This window comes from Haemorhous mexicanus, chromosome 6 (genome assembly GCF_027477595.1).
Source record: "Haemorhous mexicanus isolate bHaeMex1 chromosome 6, bHaeMex1.pri, whole genome shotgun sequence".
In the NCBI taxonomy this organism is placed as follows: domain Eukaryota; kingdom Metazoa; phylum Chordata; class Aves; order Passeriformes; family Fringillidae; genus Haemorhous; species Haemorhous mexicanus.
This window is the reverse complement of record NC_082346.1, coordinates 55,208,757-55,231,742: the sequence shown is the minus strand read 5'-3', so window position 1 is coordinate 55,231,742 and position 22,986 is coordinate 55,208,757. Positions and strand designations below refer to the sequence as shown.

The 22,986-nt window shown below is 35.6% G+C and overlaps 1 protein-coding gene across 3 annotated transcripts in view; it reads right to left on the bottom strand.

Annotated features, from left to right (window-relative positions):
• PPP2R5C (protein phosphatase 2 regulatory subunit B'gamma) overlaps window positions 1-22,986 on the bottom strand; it is a 72,854-nt gene that overhangs the window by 5,438 nt on the left and 44,430 nt on the right. For all 3 annotated transcript variants that reach the window (XM_059850344.1, XM_059850346.1, XM_059850345.1), the window contains 11 exons: window positions 18,378-18,577; window positions 12,996-13,106; window positions 12,286-12,378; window positions 12,053-12,183; window positions 9,487-9,546; window positions 7,421-7,529; window positions 6,324-6,377; window positions 4,437-4,607; window positions 3,769-3,896; window positions 2,127-2,228; window positions 155-227 (listed from right to left, as the gene is read on the bottom strand). In XM_059850344.1, the coding sequence (XP_059706327.1) occupies window positions 155-227; window positions 2,127-2,228; window positions 3,769-3,896; window positions 4,437-4,607; window positions 6,324-6,377; window positions 7,421-7,529; window positions 9,487-9,546; window positions 12,053-12,183; window positions 12,286-12,378; window positions 12,996-13,106; window positions 18,378-18,577 (1,232 nt within the window). The remainder of the gene's footprint in view (window positions 1-154; window positions 228-2,126; window positions 2,229-3,768; window positions 3,897-4,436; window positions 4,608-6,323; window positions 6,378-7,420; window positions 7,530-9,486; window positions 9,547-12,052; window positions 12,184-12,285; window positions 12,379-12,995; window positions 13,107-18,377; window positions 18,578-22,986) is intronic.

Sequence of the window (22,986 nt, the reverse complement as noted above, 5' to 3'; positions counted from 1 at the left end):
GGTTACAAAATTGAAAAGTAGTTTTATTGTGTATCTTTCATAATACAATTGGTGAAATTCCTTTATTTCCATGATCAGTCAGACCTGTTTCCCCCACTGACATTTAACAAAATTAGAGTATTTAAACATGATCATGTTAATCTTTTCTAAATACCTGGGGATTTGATTTGGCTAGATTTTCTATTTTAACCCATGCTTCTTCCCGCTCCTTCAATTTTAGCTTCTCTCTGGAAAAAAAAATCATATGGAAGTAAAAGAATTCAACAAAATAGATTATTATTACCTGTTTGAGTCTACTGTTCAAAACACCACTGCTGACAGGATAATTTGCATCATATCAATACTCCATGATCTCAAATCAACATTAAAAGGGAAAACCCTCTAGATTTTCTCATGAAAGCAATAAACTGGCTGATACCAGTTTAACTTCAGCACACATTGTTAAAAGTAAAAATTAAAACAGAAAGAAGTTTTGATCTAGGCCGAAAGCACATTTTTGTTTTATTTCTAATATCAGAATGCTACACTGGTGAATAAGAAGTCAATAACTGACCATGAAAGGGCAGAGATTTTTACTTGTCAGCCCAATGGCTTCAGGTAGCAGGTTAAAGGAAAAGGCACCAGAGACATTTTGAATTGAACTCCAACAGAGAAGTACCCGACAAAACCATGCTCATCGTAGGGAGTAGCAAGCCCAGAGGGATGACATAAATATGGGGTTTTTTTTTTTGTTGTTGTTTTGTGGTTTTTTTACAAGGTAGAAGAAGTTTGTTTTCTTATGCCTAATGCAATATGAAAAGGTAAAATCTAGGGTATGTATTCCTTTCTTTCTTACAAACTAACATCATCTTGCAGAGACTAGAATGATCCTCCTGTCTTTGAAGGCTGGTAGAATTTAAAAGAATTTTGAACAAGAGTGCTAAAAATTCTCTCAATGCACAGAGCAGATGATCCAAATGTCAGGAAAAAAAGGAAGAACAGTTATATCCAAGCACATACACAACTTGCCTCCAGCTCTCAATTAAATTAATTCAAGATGGGAGGTAGGAACCCTTCAACCATCCCCCTTTTCAGTTCTTATGTGGTGGGAGATTTTTTATTTTGGTTTTGTGTTGCTAGCTCATCGCTCAGCACTCTGCTTTAGGTTCATACTCAGAACATCACCCAAAAATGTTGGAAAAATCAGAGAAGAAAATATTTGATTTCTCATTTAAAAGGGGTTCCACTTGCTTGCAATCAGGAAAAAGAGAATTACAGTCTTTTTTTGAAGAGCCAATGCTCATATTTTGTCATCTATAAACACACAAACCTTAAGAATTTGATACAGTACAAGATCATTTCTTCTTAAATTCTAACAGGAAACTTCAAAACTTGGACAAATCAAGCTACATTGAGAACCTGTACTACTTCCAGTATACCAGTTTAAAATAGGTGTCTAATCTGAACCACTACTTGAAAGAATTTCTGATTACTTTGAAATTTAAAATAAAATTCAAATCCAGGTGTTTTATATCCAGTTAGTGGGTAGGCACTAACCCACTTCTGCTAGTGCTCCCAGCCCCTAAAATGAGACCCAAACCATTAATACTTCTGACTTCTCTATCTCATTTTAGCAAGATTCTTCCATCAAATAAAATCCGTACTAGAGACCTGCACTACAGCAGAATAACAACTTGATTTCAGTTAACTTCTATAATAATATGAAGATATGCTAACACACAATGCAATGCTGAAAAATACTGGGAAGGTATTTTGAGACAAAGTGAGTGACAACATGAAAGGAAGTAACACTGGGTAAATAAAGCATGCAAAAATAAACACAGGATGTGAACTAAACTGTTCAACAGATTCTCTACACTGGGCTGCACCATTAGCAGTGTCCCTCTCAAAAACTTAATTTTGAGGAAGATGGTAACCCCAGAAGTATTAGGTCTAAGCCTACATGAGATGCCTTATTGATAGGAAGATTTACAATTCACATATAACAAGAAGTTTCAGCAAGTCAGCTTTGAGACTGCTAGAATCAAATGGGCAACTTCTCACTAATGACACAGTGGTTTTTCAGAGCTAAAGCACTCTGAACAAAATACTCAAGAACAGACAGACACACTGACATGAAAACTTACTTCAGTTTTTCTGCTTTAAATTGCTGTGTGCAGTCATCGAACAGTTTTTGGTTCATCTCCATGAAGAGTTTCAGAGCATTGTATATCAAGCCATGTATTGTCCTATAAGTAAAACTTCTGGTTGAAACTCAGAGTACTTTAAACTTTGAAATCTACTTTTTCTGGTCAACAGTAGCCAATAGCCTACATAACTGGAAAATTACATCATTTCAGAAAAAGTGGAAATAAAATTAATTAGTGGAAGTTTCAATTTACCCACAAGAGGCCTAACACAAGTACTAAAATTACCAACTTTGAATGAAGTTTTCTTACTCTGTAGTACTACTCATCACTCACAGTTCTGACATTTGAACTTCACTCTGAATACTACATGTATCATACAGGCCTAGCTGTGAAATTTAGTAGCTGACACTAATCCCATAAAGGTTAACAGAGAGAATGCAGTATGACATTAAAGATCTTGATGTAAGTAACTTACTGGCAACTGATAAATTGAAGAAAAAAAGAGTTAGTAATTAAAAGGAGTGTAAAAAAAACCCCATTCCATTTGAAAACTGCCACACAGCAACAGCACTCAGCTCAATGCAATTATGCCAGAACTCTTAAGAAATGTGTTAGAAAAGTAAAGTTGAAAACATCACAAAAATTACACAAAACCAATCTGCTTTATGAGGCACTTTTACAGATTAATTTACAGCTCCAGTCTATAATGTACTGCTGCTCAAAAAGCAATCTGTTAAATGATTACTTTGTATTGTATATGAAGTTACAAGTAAGAGCGCAGCTGTACTGGTAGCATGACTTTTACTCAGAATAAATGAATGCATGACCTTGAAAGTCGAAAAAAATAACCAACAGCAACCCACATTTAATATGTACAATTGCATCACTGAATTGGAATTTTATTAATGAGTACATTATTTGTTACTGCTTGCACCCAGTGACAGTAAGCAACCACTTTAACATCACTTTATTTTCCATTTCTTTCCCAGCGTTTAATTGCAGACTGATTACTCATTCTTGGCCAGCCCATCAGCAATCCTCAATTCACAGCTAGAGCCAGACTGGGATACTGTCACCATACTGTTGCACAATAGCTCAAACAAAGAGGCACTTTACAATGGAACAGCTGCAGAAGGGAGCTGACCAGGACTGTTTTAATGCGTAAGTACTACGTTATTGTGGGGAAAAAAGTGAAAATAATCAATGGAGAAAGAAGAAAAGAAACAATAAACAAAACAAAACAAAATAAAAAGGGAAAAATTTATCTGATCTACAGCATATTTCACTACAATGCAGAAGAAATGCAAATCAGCAAATAGGTTAGTGATCAGAAATCAAAGTTAGTCTTTAGAAGTATCTGAACTACAGAAGAATGATAAATTTGCTCCAGATTTATAGAAGAATGTAATGGATTAGATGCACCGAAACACATTTTCTTGTTTAGTTAAAAAAGGAAAAACTATCTTCCACAGTTCTAAATACTTCCTCAAAATTGACAACAGTCTCTTTATCCAGCAACTTCAATGTCATGGAATACACAGCTCAACACACTGTTAAACTAGCAACTCACAGATCCAAACTCTTAAACCTACAACTACACATAAGTGAAGTAGCAGAAATTTGTACAAGTGTTTCTTACTTATTCCAATGCGTCTTTGAATTCCGGTACAAGGATGGAAACATGATGGGTAAAATCTTTGCTGCATTATCACTAATTAAACTCATAATATATTCATTATTCCAGTAGTATAATGCTCGCTCTGCAACCTAAGACAACATGAAAAAAGGAACACTTCTTCAATCTCTTACAGAGCAAATAATTATAACATTTGGCAAATATAGGGAAAGGTAAGAAAAGTTGCAAATCAGACTTGGATTTTTTAGTGCTAATGAGAGTCATGGAGCTGATGGAACGAGAGCCAGAAAAACTGCTCTTTACCTTGCTAGGGACATGATTCAATCTATAACCCATGGACTCTGAATTCAAGCAAAGAAATACCTTCCAAAAGAACCAGTATTTGTAGAACTTGTATTACCAGTAACGAAATGCAAACACTACACTGAAAGGGTTCAGGTACTTCTGAAAACACTGAGTTTTTCAGCTTTTTTATGGTAAGCATAACACTGAAGCGAATCATCCAACATGAATGCACATACTGCAATCTTGAGAAGAAACAATAAAACTAATGTTTGGATCCCTGCAACTTGACATAGAATTGAAGACTTCTTTGCAACAAATAAAATTCATTATGGTGAATAATACCTTACAAAAATTCTGATATCATTGTACATGCAGTAAATACAGACCTGAAAGTGTGGACTGGACACACATTTGGCTAGCTGTCTGAAGAGAGGTTCCATAACTTTAACAAATTCAGATGGCTCAATAACATCTAAAATTTCTTCTAGCTCATTTAAAAACATGACTTCTTTTGGACTGTGAGTCTTTGGCCAGTATTTCAGCAGTGCCATTACCACCTGTAAAGACAAAGATAAAATAATTTCATGTTAATTCCACTCTACCTTGAACACAGTTATAATGCATTAATAAGTCTGGTATTTTAAGCAGAACACAAAATTCATGATTTCTTGTCCCACGTGACAGTAGTAATCAGACATGGTTCAGTGTCACAAAAATAACTGTTAATAGGTCTAAACTCACTTATTTAGAAAACAAAGTTATATGTCTGTAAGACATGTTCAAAAATAATAGTCAAAATACTAGAGAGAAAACCTAACATCTAACTTGTTATGATCAAAGTGCAAATTCCCTACTACATTTTTGGGAAAATTACCTGCCACTTAAGTGATGGCAGCTTTAAATCTCTACCTTCTTGGGGATGTAATCCATAACTCAAGCAATTAAGTTCTATCAATATATTTTAACAAAGTATTTATTATAAATGCCTGAATTACAGGTGACCAGCTATTCTAGGTATGTTGCTCTTAAACTTAGATTTGACTATCTTACTGTAATGTTAGTCTTACTTTCTTAATAATTAATAAATTATTTACCCAGCTTGCTTACCTAGCAAACCATGAACACTCAAAACACCATTCTCTGATTTTTAAATATAAAAGCTGTAAACAATATTTAATGTAATCATAAGAAAACTCTGAAAGATATGTGCTTCTTTCATGTATATATTATTTAATCATGAAAGCAGACATTATGTCCTCAATGAGGCCTTGGTTAATATACACAGATTCTAAAAAATAAGGTGCCAAAAAGTCTCATGTGACAATTATAAGGGGAAGCAAAGACCAGGATCTTTTGAAGAGGAATTTAGTACTTTGCTGATGTGTATGCTAAGTTTCTAAAGAAAGTTGTAACTGCATACTAATTTGGGATCATAAAAGGAAACAAACCTGGTTGCATATTAGTTCTAGATTTCTGGATTCCTACTTGGAAATAATCAACATCCTATCTGATGTCAGGAGGAAAGCTAAGAAAACAAGATCTCATGCAGTAGAAAGTATAGAATGCCTGACATCTGCTATCTTATTAAATATTAAAAGCTCCAGCTAGAAGAGAACTCCTGCTCAGGTGCATACTTCCATTTGTTTCAAAAATCCCATTTCCATTTTACAACGGAAATGGTCATAATCTAATAATATGCACTTTTGTTAGCAGCTGTTGTTTTATTGATCTACTGATTAAACACATTAGTTCTTACCTACTTGATATTGGGTGTAATGAAGCAAACCCCTAGATACTATAGAGGACAGTTAAACCTATTCATCTCTGCAATTATGTGCAGCCAGACCAAAGCCTGATTTTGTCCAAGGCTGGTAGACACGAACAGGATCTGATTTAAAGCCTTGCACCAATAAGTAGCTGTGTGTCAGAAATCTCTGTTCTATCATAACATCCATCTCTGAACAGAGCACAGTTCAGCAAGCTAATTTCTGACTAAACTGCTTCTGGATCCACCATCTCCTGTCTGCTCAGCCACAACAAAATAAGCAGAGTAAAATCTGTCTATTTGTAAGACCTGTACTATTAATGTTGTTTTAGATATTCTGAATGACTGCTGGAAAAAACAAAATTTGACAGATCAAAATGGTTAAATATTTGACTCAAATATAAACAATTACCAATATATACTTTGATCCCCAAACCTCCTTAAACAGTCTACAGATGTGAGGTGTATTAATAGTTCAAAATATGTAATAATAGCAAGATACACTTACCGGTTCTGTAAGTGTGCTGTCCTTTTCTAAAAACTGAACTACACAGTATGCCAGCTACAGTAAAAGAAAAAGAGTTTTATTAATTCTCACTATGAAACTGAACACATTTTGAAGTCACTAGCATAAGTCAAGAATAATTTTGAATGCTTCAAATAAAATACAAGTTTCTTCTGTAATTTAAAAAACTAAAATTTTAAGTTAACAACTTAAACAGAGGTAAGTAAGCTTTAGCAATTCTTTCCAATCTTTGCAAGTCTGTCCTCACCTCTTCCTGTGTTATAATATAGATACACATGACAATGATTTCTTTTTAGACCTGGTACTTTGCATTTCATCGCACTTCATCTTTTCAAATACAGGATTTAAAAATCATGACCTTGCCCTATAGAGTGCTTTCCACTCACTAACATTTTGGTGTCCTGTGCTGATTTAGCAAGTATATTCTATTTCATAACCTAAGTTAGATAAAAGTGCATTGAACAGCTGTAAATCTTGGGATTTTTAAATGTATCATACCTAATGATAACTATGCCTATCAATGTAAACTGATGGTTTAAAAGCACGGTACAACTCAGAAGTCCCCTTTTTTCTGTGTACTTCCAAAAGGATCTATTGAATTAAATAATGATGTCCTCGTAAATTCCCAATTCCTTTCAAAACAGGAAATTCAACAAACTGAATTCAGCTGAATTGCTTAATGTAATTTAGAATAGAGTGTTTATAGATGACATTCATTAAAACCATACTTTTCTGCAATTTTTTAAGTCTAAACATTACAGACAAGAAGATAAACAAAAAATCCTGTGTGGATAAATACTAAGAACTCTCACATTAACCAACTACTACATATGTTTCATCTATAAACACTACAGTGCTTTTAAAAAGGATATTTTTCTGTACACACATGTTTTCTTTTTAATTTTTCTATCAACAAGTGAAGCATTACAGGCATATATGTTAAGTAATTTTCCCCAGGCCGGTTAGCAAGGAAGTTTTGGAGCTTAGAAGCAAATTTACAGCAGACCTACTCAAGACCCCCAACCTCCTCAAGCAAGCTTACTTAAACACTAGTGTGAAAAACACCAAGTAAAATTTACCTGTGGATGGTAGACACTGAGTGATTTCACTTTGTGCAATGGTAACAAAACCTTCAATAGGAATATTTTGTGCTCTTCTTTTAATGGTAAGGCAAATCCATTAATTATGCTGCCAGGGAAAGAAATTTAAAAATAAAGATCAGTAATTATATGGAAGTTTGCACTAATGTACAGGATATACAAAAATTCTTGGGCTTGTTTTCTAATATTTACAAATGAACAGAACAGCCAAATCAATCTCTGTCCACATGGTAACCAAGTTTTTCAGCAGTCTCAAATTCTTCTTCCAAGCTGCACACAACTATACCTACAGCTCAGACTTCACCCTTCACTATGAACTACTCATAGTTTCAAAGCTTTGAATACACATCTCTCTCAGCTTCTTCATGGTGTTAACAAGTGAAACAGAGACTGGATATAGAAGAGGTAATCTAGGACAGCAGACAAGTCAAAACATGACTTCTACTCAACTACTAGTATACCTGCAAGGCCCTAGAGTACAACCAAACAGCATATCCCAAAACAAGACATCCCAGCTAAGGCTGAGGGCAGATGTAGCTCAGTACAGGGTCAACAGCACCTTTACCTAAACCCACAGCACTAGACCAAGAAGCTCTGTGTCAACAACTACTCAGTGAAACTTCTTAATGGACTGGATGAATAACCAATACAGAACAGTTCCAGAACAGAAGCCTCACTGAGCTACTAAAAACTTTGATTTGGAAGCCTGAGGGGGTAAAAATCTGCAAAACAAACTGACAGTGTCACTTTTAAATCTGCAATACTTACAGATACTGCCAACCTAACAAAACCAAGAATGAAAAAGCTGGTGACTCAATAACAGTTTGGAAGATTTAGCTCCATATTCTAATACTTAAACTTTATAGTTTTCATGATGAGTTCTGAAGAGCGTTACCTGAGTATAGTGTGTTGAAGTAATGATGGACATGTAACTTCTTTGCTCACTGAAAATTTAATTGAAAATTACAGAACTATCTGGACAGGCATGCAGACCTAAGAAATTTTAAAACATCTTTGCTATTTCAACAGCCTTCTGGGCTGCATCAGAAACAGCACTGCCAGTAAGCTGAGGTGAGTCAGTGATGCTTCACCTCTGCTCAGCCTTGGTGAGACATCTGGTGTTTGTGTCCAGGACAAGAGGGATGCAGATGTACTGGAGGGAGTCCAGTAAAGTGCAATGAAGAGGCTGGAGCATCTGACATACACAGAGAGGCTGAAAAAGGTGTTTCGTTTGAAGCAGAGAAGGCTCAGGGGGCTCTCACCTACGTGTGCAAATACATGAAGGGATGGTGTGAAGAGTCAGACTCTTCTTAGCAATGTGCATTGAAAGGGCAAGAGACAAACTGAAAGATGGGTATTTAATTCAAGGACAAGAAAAAAACCCTTTTTACTGTGAGTGTGGCCAAATGTGGGAATTCATTGCCCAGAAAGATTGTGGAGGTCTTCATCCCTGGAGATATACAAAGCCTGACCAGACACAACCCTGAGCAACCTGCTCCTGCTCATCCATTACTTTTCTGTGTAAAGATATGGAAATACCATAAAGTAATCCTAACTGATCTTCTGCAGTGTATTAATGTGTAAAAAATTGCCAAAAGCTTGTACATGGATTACAGAAATCAGTTAATTAAAAACTCACTAGTTTCAATGAGGCTATCAGCTTTAAATTGTAAAATTTCAGTGTCCAAGTCTTACAGATAGATCACTGAAGTCTGAGAAATTATGGGATTAGCAAAATGAGGTTTCTGAAGTTTCATAACCTGTGCTTCCTTTGTTTAGCCACTGTATGTTTCAGTGAAGAATTTTTTAAAATTTCAATTCACTACATTTTACTGGTAGTTGCTTCAAAACTGATGTTAATTACAAGAATCCTAAGCAGAAAATAAGACCTAAAAAATAGGATTACAAAAATTGTCATGTCCCAAAACATCACCACAAGATTCAAGTTTTTTCTGTGTTTCTACAATCTTACAAAAAACCCCCTGAATTTTTGAAGTCTACTCTTAAAACCAAGCGAGTTTAATTGAACAAAATCTACAACTTACCTTCCCAGTATTTCCAGTAATTCTGCTATGCCATTGTGATGTTCCGTTTCATAAATAAACCTAAATAAATGAAACATTTTATTGGTTTTCTGCTGAAGAGAGATACAAATCTAATACCAAGATCCCCATCTATCATTACAGGTAGCCTTGACCCCAAATATTTCAGTCAATCAGTAAAAGGAAAGCAAAGAAACATAGTGGAAGAGAAACCTTGTGGAAACAAAAATCAGTAGCACACCCAGCTGCTTTCAAGCTTCACACCTGCTTGCTCTTTTCTCCCACATTTAACAAAGCAGCCTACATTCAAGCTTTTCCCAATACTCATATTTTATGCCATTTTAATAATGCAAAACTGAACACAGCAAATAACACTTTAAATATTAAAATAACACAAGAATATCTGGCATAATTAATCACCATGACTCAACTTTCTATAGCAAATGCAAGCACAAGGTGTTCAAACAGTTACTGCTTCTGGATGTAAAAAGCTTTTTGGCATTACAGATCTCTGTGCATATAAAAGGCTTGCAATAAACAAAGGAAATCACATTTTCCTGAATCTTCTTTAGACAGGGCACTGTAATTTACTAGGCAGTCACCTTTCAGCCTCCTTCACCTGAGTGTAAATTTATTGACCAAGTTCTATTCATGGCTTCAGGAAATTTGCAGAGTTTTAAGCATTTACACTTATGAGAAAATATTTCCACTAACTTGAAACCATGTTTTAATTTGAAAATTTGTCATAGGCTGACATATTGAAAGCCATTTTTAATCCAGAATATTTGAAGCGACAGTTTTTAATTCTTAAAGATCCCTTCCATATAATTCAGGATATAATTCCAAGCAAAATTAAACACAGTGATGCAAGAAGGTTTGGATTGAATTAATAGGCACATACAGGTTTCATAATTTTTAAAAAAAGTGTTTCACTTCTGGGAAAAAAAACAGATTAACAACTATGGGGAAAGAATGTAATTCTGGTCAATGACTAAAAGACAAATGAAGGCCACACATTTCTTAGGTAAGCACAGTAATAAACTGACAACTTGAAGGTAAAAGTATATGAAAATTAAATATTTTTAAAGTTGTACACACATTTCATGTGTATGTGTACACATACACATCATGTTACATAGCCCAATTCACTAATTCAAGACAAGCTGGAACAACTTTTTGGTGATCATAAACAAATGCACCAGTTTACATTTGGATGCAAAATTTTTAAACTTTGAGCTCCTAAATATTATACAGCTAAGTGAGTTTTTGTCTGTTTGTTGGCTTTTCTTTTTCTCACACAACTTCATAGCTGTGCAAATTATATAATCTCCCATACACATGTCAGATTGAAAACTCTCTTATACAAACTGTACAAAGCTGATCTAACAACCAGACAATTTCTTAGTCTTTAAAAAACTTAGCAACAGAACTATCTGTATTTGAAAATTTCGCTTTCATTATATCTGAAAGCAAAGTGCAAGAAATGGCAAATAAAAGCACTTTTCAGAAGTGCATATAATGTGCTATGATGCTATTTTACCATCTGTTCAGATATTTGACCAACTTATGGTTTTTGGATTTAATTTAATAAAATCGTTGGGAAATTTATTAATGTGTGGGGGAAAAAAAAAATCTGCATCTTGAAGATCCACTTGTACTTTTTCCTTGGGATATACTGGCTCTTCACTTGTCCTGTCAAGACTGTCCTGTGAAGTCAACTTCCAGTTGACGGCAGGACAGTACAGGCTCACTAATTATTTTAGAGTAGCTCCTCTGTATCCCTTCCAAAGGCTCAGTTGTTGCCATAGGCAGCTCCCCCAGCTCCCTCTACAGCTGGTACTGCCGGGTGCCATTCATGATATGGCACTGAGGGCCTGGCAGCTCTTTGCTACTTTAAAGAGGTACCACCATACATTCATTTTGGGATGACAACAGTGGCAGAGAAGGAGCAGGATGTAAAATTGATATACAACACTATTATTTGTAGAAAAGCAAAGAATATCAAAATGAAAAAATTCAAACAGGCACCACAATCTTGCATTCACACTGGATGTAACAGTCTTCCAAAGACCTTTGGTAATACAGTGGCTTGTATCAGTGATAATACTAGAGTTCATTCTAGGCAACAAACAACTGTTTCACAAAAGCTCAACTGCACATGTCAATTCTGAGGAAAGAAGAGGCTGCAGACATGATCCTTTAAGCAAATTACAGATCTCTCAGTCATTAAATTTCAGCCCATTTTCTGCATTATAAAGAACTGCACTTTATGAAGGCATTATTCTAATACAAATACTACTACCCCCCCCCCCCCAAAAAAAAGCCTCCCACAAAAAGATACCAAACCACCCACTAAATCATATACTAACTCGAATTTCAGCTGCCAGATATATGCTACAGGCAAGACTACCCTAATTTTACCACTCTCCCAGAGTGGTATTAATTATTATTAGAGGTAGTAATATTGAGTATAAATATATTAAGAATTTTAAAAATTGCTAGCAGTGTCTTGGAGTGTTTTACTTGCATACCTGATCACATGTATCATAATACAAAGATGCTGACATACCTATAAAATATATTATTAATTTGTTTCCGGATGTAAGCTCTTAAGCCTAAGAATTTCCCATATATTCTGTGTAGAGTTGTTTTAAGAAAATCTCTTTCACGTGGATCTTCACTGTCAAAGAGCTCTAAAAGCTGAAAAGAGGGGAAAAAAGATGCACTTTAACTGATTCTAATGCATTGTAAAAATAATTTAGAGCTTGAAGTTAAAAAAAAAAATATCTTTTTTTACCTCACCTGTAATACAAACTTCTGATCAATATATTTCTTAGCTATATTAGGTTGAAAATCTGGAGATTCTAAAAACCTTAAGAAAAATTCATAAACAAGCTGGAAAAAATAAACAACAGAAAAACCAGGATTAGTCTTTTAAACAAGAACCATTTTAGAAGCATCACATTACTAAAATTTCTGATTAGTTGCTCAGAACTGCAAAATGTTTTTAGTTATATTTATCTAAATAACACACAGTAAAAGCTTTGCTCTTGCTCTCCTGACAAATTACAAGAACTTGAGGTTATTTAAACTGCAGAAATTCTGCTGAGCTCCATCACTACACTTTACTCAAGTGACACACAGTAATCTAATATTTATCATGCCCAGAAGTCCATGTTCTAAGAAATTTCTGTTCTCTGCTGTCATGGTACCTCTGAAAGCTAAAGCTGTGCCAGAGCCAGATCAAAGCATTCATAGTGACAAACAGAAGCTCATTTAAAATCTCAGCACTTACATCTCTACCATAGGAAACAATGAGCCTTTACCCTATAACAACTGATTAAAAAAAAAAAAAAAATCAGTTTTAATTCAAGAAACACATTTTAAAAATTACATAGGAAAGTAACTGTTTTGAGATAAACACATAACCTCAACAATTTAGAATAGATAAACAATGAATTTAATGTCAAAATTCTGTTATAGACTGTGATGTTTCAGCCTCCATGAAGTACCTGTAGATGAGGCCATGCAGCTTCTAAGGTTGGTTCATCTTCCTCTGGATCAAATTCTGCTCCCGTTGGATTGGAAGATGGTGGTAATGTTCGAAACATGTTAACTGCAAACTGAAATTACATGTGCCTTTAAGACCTCTGAAACAACTGAATGACTAAAAAAAATACTTCCGAGATAGTTTTGGCTAAGAATTCTTTGCATCAACTATTTTAATTAACATTTGCAAAAATACCTGCTATATAACACAGTATTTTAAACAGTGAGGAACATTCATACTTCACATAGTTCTAACTTGGAGAACACTTTTCTATGCACTAAGTACTCTTTGAAACACAAAACTACTGTCAGGATGTGTTTTATGAGGACACTGTTCTGATCTCTCTACACACGGACATGTATGTAAGCAAACATATAAAATGTTTACACAAACATTTTGATATATACCCACTTAATAAGGCCTTCCAGCAACCTGCAAAAGAGTGAGTCAGAAGGAGAGATGCAAACCAAAGAATTCTCGCATCTGTTCTTAGTTTCACTTCACATAGAAGCTGCACACATAGGGGAACACTTCAAAACCAAGAACCACAACACCAACCTCCCCAGCGGTATTTCTCTTAAACCATGTCCAAATACCTGACATTACACAGCACCAAGGGGGAAGAACAACACACCCTCATCCTTTTAATATCTGAATCCTGAACCCCCTGAAAAACATCTAGCATCCTCATGGAAGTGGACCAGCCTGCAAACACGAACTACTTTTCAAGTTGTTGATACAAATGTATTTTAGTGCTTCCAAGTGCTTGTCTACATACAAGGGCCAAGGAGGATGTGTATGTGCTGTCCTGCCATCTCACATCTGACAGATGGCTGAGCAGACAGTGGGAGGCAGTATCAAACTGCATCAGCTAAATCTGCAAGGCTTACATTATACTCCCATGAGGGAAAAGTCATCCTGATGCTCTGTTTTTCTGCATAATATTCCTTCATTGAAGCAATGTAGACATGGGTCTGATACACACCAAGACTGACATGTCAGAGTAATTATTACTGCAGAGAATTAAAACTAAAGCTGATATATCTTCATGTTCCCCTTTTTAAAAGCATGGACATCAAGTGATTAACCACCTCTGACCTTTGTTTAAAAAATATGGTGAAAATTTGCAGTAATCAGTGGTCTACCAAGAAAACAAATCCAGGAAGACCAGACTTGAAATTTAAAACTTGTTGAGGTTGTTAAACAAATGGAAGAATAATCTTGTCTAAAGAATTCTTAAAGTCTCAGGCTCTCACTATAAAAAAAGAACATCTGGGTCACGTCAGGTGTTAGCAACCAAGTTTTGTACTTTGTATTTTTCAAAACAGAAAATAGATTAAAAACCTAGAGAGTATTTTTTCCATGAGAAATGGAACCACTAAAGCCTGATGTGATCTATTTTGCATTTTATATCCTTGACCAGCAGAATAGAAAACTGCTCAAATCAAGCTGCAGGATCTTGCATGGAAAGCACAAACCTGAAACTCTCTTGGTCCCCTGTCTCTCTTGTCTACCCTTCTGAGGTTTAGGAAAACTCACAATGAATTAATATCAGTGAGTCCTTTACCCATTAAATGGCTGATCTTTTTTCTAACTTCTCAGTCTTTTGACCAAACAGATAAGACAAATTTGCAAAGCCTGATCTCCTCTAAGGCAAATTTTCCACAGAAGTATAAATAAACACAGCGTAACTGAAAAACATTCCCCTCCCCAGCTCCTCCTCCCACCAATAAAATTCCACAAGACCCCCCAAACTTACGAAATTAGAGTCTTTATGAACACTGGCCTAGTGTGCCAAAATTCTGTCAGTGCTGCCAGCACTAACAACACTTGACTTCAAACGACATAACAGGAGGATGGGAGAACAAAAAGGGAAAAGAAAACAACCTGCATTTTTATCAGTTCAGGGGCTTTTGCTGTAATGGCAGTCACAAATCCTGCTTTTCTTGTGGCCCATTTCATACAACATGAGAATAGTTTCCAGCAAGTAGGCATCAGAGATACTACACATTTTTCCCTCCCCTGTGTTGAGCAGCCTGGGTCAAGCTTGATGTGAACAGCCCTGAATGAAGAGGCACATAAACTGAAAGTCTGTGCCTTCTGTATTGATAGGAAGAAAGCCAACCTTATAGTTAATAGAGCAACAAGCAGCACACTTCTACTCACAGCACTCCCTCTCATTCTAGAGCAAAGATAGAGAACACCACACCTACAATGCCCCTTTGAACACAAAACTAAAAAAACCAACCAAACAAAAAACCAACAAAGCCTCAAGTTCACATAGGTATAACTGAGTATGTAGTTCTAACAATGCATGAAAAGCTGCACTGAAAACCATGTCAGTTGCTGAATAAAATTAGATCTGTTCTTATATATAGTATCAATTACAAAAAAATAGTACTACCCTATGTGCTAATGCACAACAGAATATTGTCATAAATCCCTGCTTTCTGCTAAAGCCAAGCTAAAAAGAAAAGCATTATTATTTTCTAAGTAAGAATCTGAAATGGATGCTTTTCATCACAAAACCTGAATACATCATGTATGTTCAGAAAATTTACTCAGACATTTGCCTACACATTTTAAAGTTATGAGAAGAGGTACTTAACTATATTACATCTAGGAAATGGAACTTGTATAATAAGCAGTTAATAAAACATTTCCTTTTTCATCACATCTTTGCTTAGAACTATAAAACGAATTTGAAGGACATATCAGCTGGCTCTTTGAGGAAGAAAGGGAAAATACTCTTGAATCCACTCTGAAAGAACATTAAATTAATTTTAGAAATTAATTTCTCACACCTTTTGAAAAAATACTTAGGCTTAACAATAAATTATTAGCTAAGACACTAGATGAATATACAGCTTAAAGAAAAGATCTTACTATAATTTAGTCCAGGACACCTAAAGTGGGGGAAAAAAAAAAAAAAAAAAAAAAAGAAGGGTGGGGTGGATAGACATGACATGAGCATCATGAGCATTAAGACTATACAGAATAAAGTAGAATGAGATTATAAGGTAAATGTTTATTTTGTCAGAGACAAAGAATGTTTGAAGCTATGGAAGCTATGGAAAAGGAAACATTATTTTATTTCTAGCAAACAGATAACCTGTGAAATTCATTGCCCTGAGTGATTGGCCTAAGCAATAATTTAGTAACACCAAACATAACTTGTACACACACACACACACACATATATGTACACATGTACATACACAAACAAGTAACCTCCAAGCTGTGAAGTCTGGCAGAATGGCACAGCAAAATCCCAACTTTCCTGCCAACTCTACATACTTTCCAAATTAAGAACCATTCTCAAAACTGAGTATTTCTTGATCCTCATAACTTAATTGAAAATGCTACTCCTTACTAATATAATTCAGTGGCAGCAGCAGCACATAACTTATGAATGTTTCTTGGAAGAGTTTTAAAGTACATGAAGACATGACATTTATTTTCCTTAAAATTCCCACAATCAATTCAGATATATGTCTAGAATTTAGCAAATGTTTATGACAGTCTACACATACATGCCTGAAGGAAAGATCATAGATCAAAGATCATGCCTGATCAAAGATCATAACACTACTGGAGAAAGTATACAGTTGTTTCAACAAATGACCAAAGGAAAAAAAAAACCTGAATTTAAACTCCAAACACCAGTCCAGGTGCCTTCACTGACCAGCGTCCCTCACAGTGCTGTGTAAAACCAATGTAAGGGAACTCCATTCCCTTCAGACCCTTGCAGACAAAAAGCATTTTAATGTCACCAAAAGGATTTTCAAACACTGCCTGCTACCAGTAAAACACTGGCAACCAAGATAGCAGCCAAAATCTGCTGCAAGATTTGTTCAACTGATCAAAGTGCAGACTTGGTTATCACTGGGTACACCTGAAAACAAAGAAAGTATACATTCTCCTTAGTCAAATGTACTCTGGCCGTAACTGTTTGGGGGAGAAAGATAATGCAGGCATAGAAAGCACAAGCAATGAACTATGGGCAGTTAAGAACTCTTGCACAGAGCAAGCACCAATGTCTGACACTGGTATTCAAGAACTCATCATGAACTCCACTTTACCCAAAGAAAGTCTCAGCAAGCTTATTCTCCTTCATATCTCTCCTTTCAACAGTGTCAAGTACTCCCAAAGAAGCAATCAATTAGGAAAAAAAAAACCCCAGAGATATAAAAATAAGTTTTCAAAACATGGGAAAAGCCATGATCCCACATCTCCTCATTAACTGTCCTCAATGCTTTGGGTACATGTTTGACATCCAGAGTTATGTGTAATCCTCATATTCTGAGAAGTTCTCATGGAAATAACTTCTGTCTCAGTAAACACTTATGGTTGATTTAGATAATATTCATCATAAACAACGTCCTACATACTATAAATCCTTAAAATCTTTGAAGAAGCTTCAAAGTCTCTGATTTGTAGGAGAATTACTAAATTTGACATTTATATTCATGTTAAAGAAGCATTCTTCTCAACCCATTGAAAATTCACCCTAAGTTATAAAGCCTTGGGAAACATCATCCTGTTATACACGGCCAAGAGCTTCTTGCAGGCTTATTAGTTAGCAATTTCAAAATATGCCTTCTGTTCTCAGGGTTTTGTAGACAACAGCTACAGACCTCAACCCAACTGCTACTCCAAGCCACTGGTGCCTGTTCACCATCATGATGAGAGCTGAAAGACTCTGCTGTAATTTCATGGCCTCCTCCTCTGGAGAGGACTTGCAGACAACAGAAAAATAAGCTAAGCCTAGCTAGCCTGGATTTGGATATTGAGAAGGGAGGGACAATGCAGGTCTGAATGCTCAACTTTCTCCAGCAGAAACCTCATCTGCCGTCCTGTGTGCTTAATAAAGTCTGCCTCTCATTCTCACCTCTGAACACAGAATAAAGTCAGTCTCTGATACTGAACAGGATTACAGGTGTCAAGCTTGCACATGTGATCTTAATTCTAACCTTCCAATTTTTTAAAATTTCAATTTTACAGTTTACATGTTTTTAAAACAGTTTTGTGTGTATATTTATATATATATATATGTATGTATATGTATGTATGCATGCATGTATTTAACTTCCCTTTCTATTTTTTTAAATACAAGATTTTGTTTTTACCAACTTTACCCACCATCTAATTCTGCTTCATATATATGTCTAGTTTCTGTCTTACAAAAAAAAAATCAACACTGGCAATAAAATTTCTAAGTCCTGTTATTCTTTCGCAGATGTGCAAACATAGTTGATCATTTCTGAAGATTTCATCAAAATTTCTTAAGATAAATTGATACAGCTGAAGAAGCAACACTGAATCATAAAACAGGAACACTTACCATATGTACTACTTCAGGGTAAATAGGTTCTGTAATCACATTGCGATTGTGTGTGATATATTCTACCATTTCACTTAAAGCTGCTCGTTTTACTTCCTTCCACTTTAGGTCACTTAGTGGATCAGAAACAAAGTCAAAAAGTACACAACATTGTCGTAACTTCTGAATAAAAAGCTTTTCTTGATCCGCTGGAGGAACATCTGAAAAGTGAAAATAATTATACAATGTTTAAATTATACTGTAGTGGATTCACTGCCCTCCCCATTCTTACTTCGTGAAACACAGGTATAGAAGTGTTTAAGATTACAAGCAAACTTTCTAAATCTTCACAGGATTTTCAGGAATATTATATTCCAGACTATGAACGCCACTGAAATACTCTGTACATATCAGGATGATTTAAAAAACTGCAACAGTGATGCATAACTTGCCCTTGCCAGAAGCAGACACTGCATGGAAAAAATATATATTTGAAGTAATGCCTGCATATGCTTTGTGTTTTGCTTAAGTAATCCCATGAGCCATTAAAATGACAGGTATATGTGAGATTACAAATTATACACAGCAAAAACTTCCAGGATCAGGACTTAAATATCTAGGAAACACTAGATAACTGGCCAGAGGTAAAGAAAGCAATACCATGTTTTGACTGCAGCAAAAACTTGTGTCCAATTAAAATATCCACATGATTACAGCACTAAGCTTAAGAAATGAAATGTAAACACACCACAGAGAGTATGCCTAAGTTTATACCACAACACATTTTATGTTTCTGCATAATGACTTTTTTATTGTTAGATATGAACTACTAAGGCAGTAACAGCATGTTAAAAAATAGGACTAGAGTGACTTTCTAAATAGTTCTGCAATTTACTCCCACTTCTTCCAGCTGATGAGCTTTTCTTTTTCCTTAGAGTTATCATAAAATGCTAAGAATTTTCTTACACAAGCAGCAACAGCTACCATCCAAGTATTTCAAATGGTATTACTGAATACAAACTCATGTGTATGTACAATCTAATTAACTGAACGTGCAACAGATCTACAGTCCAATTCTTTAAACAGCAGTTCCTCTTCTTATAAGTGCCTGAAAAACTTCCTATGATAACAAAGCTGGAATAGCTTCTTGAAGAGAAGCTGCTTTCCAAAGTATTTTTGATATAATAAATCTAGAAGACTTATTTGGTTTAAAACAGCTGGCAATTTTTTAAAGTTACTTGCACCTAATTGCTCTGAAGAATCATTCCAGTAAGAAAACACTGCATAGTAATAGCCCCGAAGAACATACAAAATAAAAATGCAGCCTTCATGTAAGAAACCACTGCCAGTTAGACTTTAGTGTCACCAAGACACCTGAGATAGTGCAGACTTCTAGAAGTAGAAAGAAGGTGCTAGGTAACAGGTGTCCCTGTGCAGAGCAACAACTTTCTGACAAATAAACCAAAATTCCTGTGGAGTGTTGTGAACAAAGACACACAAATTTTGTATCTGAATACCCATGCTTTTGTTTATTTGAATTAAAAAGTAATGAGTGATTTCTCCTGAGAAAATACCAAAAAGTAATTAACTGAGAAGCCTGAATACTGAAGAAAATACCAAAAAAGTAATTAATTGAGAACTCTGAATACTGAAAGCCAGCCAAATTTATGACCTGAATGTAAAAAGTTTCAGACATACAAAGTGGTTGGAGTGGTCACCTTTCCCCCATTAACTGTAAAATGGAAAATGGTTCAACCTGAAGCATAACAACAGTTACACTTACAGATACTGTGCTATGAATGCATACTCCACAAAATCCAAAACTTAAATACAGACTATAATTACACAAGTAATGGACATACAATTACAGTGATTACAGAACACTAACCTTAAAGAGAGGAAGCATTAAAGATGTAATTACCACTAATAGTGAAAGTTAAAGACTGACAACTAAGATCAAGAAACACCCTCAGCTAGGCAAGCCACCTCCCTTGCCATTTATTCTGAGGTGGCTTAACTATTTTAAGTACCTCAGTCATCCTCATTATTTGAAAGATCCTCTTTATACAGACTGAGAACCACACATATTTCTAGCAAACTGCGTTTTGTTTATTTGGGTGAGACACAACCGCCTCCTTTAGAAGTATTCATCCACAGCTTTCAAGCGTCTGGACCTCACATCTCTTCTAGTACTTTGTCTGGAGTAGCTGCCTTGAAATCAGGATCATCCCTACTTTTAAGGCCTGAAAGGATGGTTTCAGCATGATACCAAGCAGAATGTGGTTAAGAAGATGACTTTAGTAGCCCATAATTTTTGTGCAGAGCATGTGTGCACACCTGCAGAGCAACTCTGGGACATCCAAGAAGTCATTTATCCTCAGACATTTGCCAGGGACTATCTGGTTATGTTCTTTCAGTTAACTCCATGCTGATTTCTAAATCACCTTCCAGTTTAATTAAGTGATAACCCCTCACTTCCATTTGCCTAATTAACTGGCATATTTGAAGAGAATGCCATTAGGGAAAAAAATTCCCTACTTGTGCAACTCTGGTGCTCCATTCCCTGATGTCTGTGGGAAGATCATAATTATTCAGAAGCTACTCCTTAAAATTACACCAGAACTGATACTTAAGAGCTATTCACTGAGCAAAGTTTTTTTAAAAAAACCCCAAACACCATCACTCCCAATCAAACCAAACCAAAACCCCATATATTCTGCTCCACTTCCCCAACTGGTAGCAATGGTTTACATAATTTTCACAGGACTTGCTTCTGAACAGTAGGAGCAGAATAATCTTTTTTATTCACATCAAACACTTATCCCTCTCAGTACTCATATCTGAAATGAGTACTATTTTTGCTCTTCTGCTGGAACAGGAGTACAGTTTGTTGTAATCCCAAAGAAGGTCAGTCTTATATTTGGGTTGAATGTCCATCAGTTCCTGACATAGCTTTAAACAAATTTGTTATGGCATATTTTATGCCTAAACCTGCATAATTTATCCATTTATCCTACTGTCCTTTTTGTAAGAGAAAAATATACACTGGAAAAAGTACCAAAAGATGATAGGTATTATGAGAGCAAGGTACATCACTAGGACAGATGGATCAGCTTTTTGTCTTGTTTGGGTTGTCCAGAGGTTTTTTTCCTTGTGATCACAGGGTAATTGTGGGATCAAGTCATACAACCTACAGATATGCAAGCTCTCCCCCTTCTGTTTTAACAGTATCAATAGAGAAACAGCTATTCAGTATAAAATTTTCAACACCATCTTAGCCTGTGGCCTTGCCAAATTTTCTGTATACTGATGAGTATAAAACAAGATACCTTCTACTTTATAACTGATACTAGCTGTGCTTTTATTATCAGATTAACTAGACCAGTATCTCACTCTGAAAGGAACCACTTCCAGTCTGTATTTCCCTTCAAAACAGCCAGGTAAAGATCAGAAGTACTCAGCTACCAAGTGCCTTAGTAGAACACAAATAATTGGCTGGAAAAGCTTAAATTCAAACAATGAACTCAGTATGGAAACAGATTCTTTGGAAGCTTCAGGCAGGTCTTCAGTAATTCCTACTGTGAGTTCACTACAAACAGACTTCACACTGGTAGCTGTCCTCGACCTTGAGTGTTTCTCAGCCAGGATGTGGTACTGGTCTGCACCCAGGAGCTACCACCCCCACCCTTTCTTTTGTAATGTACAGACCAGCTAAAGAACTATAAGCTGTGAATATTCTAACAAAGCAAGATGTCTTCATACTAAAACAAAATTTTCCTGGTTTTTAAGAAAATTACCTAAAGTAAAAAAAAACCAACAAAACAAAACAGAAAACACTGAAGTTTCTGTTTTTAGTGCCTGAGCTTATGTCCAGTATTCTATGACACACAGATATTTTTGCTGTGCAGGACTGTGGAGATCTTACTGTTTTCTCAATTATATTTTTTATGTTCCTTCAAATCTAAAAGTTGTATTTTTAGTCATGTATTGTAACTGTGACATCACTGGGCACTGATGACAGATCCATCCCCACCTTTTTCACTGAAGCCCATTTTTCTGTGACAACAGTGTAATAGAATAGCTGCTGAAAGGAGGACATAAGGCAAAGCAGGGTAAATGGGTGACCCAGAGATGTCACATGAAACAGCTGATTTCTAGTACAGATTCGAACTGAAATAAGGTTGAATTTCAAGTTTTAGGTCATATTCTGACACAGAAAAGAGCTGATGCAATTCCTACCACAAAACATAATTTGTGGCCAGTAAAACACACTATCTTACATCATTTTAAAAGCAGAAAAAAAGAGATATAGTTGACAATTTGCAAAAAAATACATTCAGAAGACAAAATTCATTTCAGTTGTGTGAATACTTTTTTACTCATATATAAAAGCTTAGAACAGGTACCAGATATGGTTGGCTGACAGGTCCCTACTTCATTGAAAGAGAAGTAGCTCCTTTTTCTTAGAAGGCCACAGAACAAAAGACAAACTAAACATCATAAGCTGAAAGTAAATGCTTCTATAATACACTGGTGTAGAGCAAAAGCCCAAGCATGCAGACGATGCCTGCTTGCAAATAGACAAAACAACTCATGAAACGTGTCAGCAACCCAAATGAAGGACTAGAAT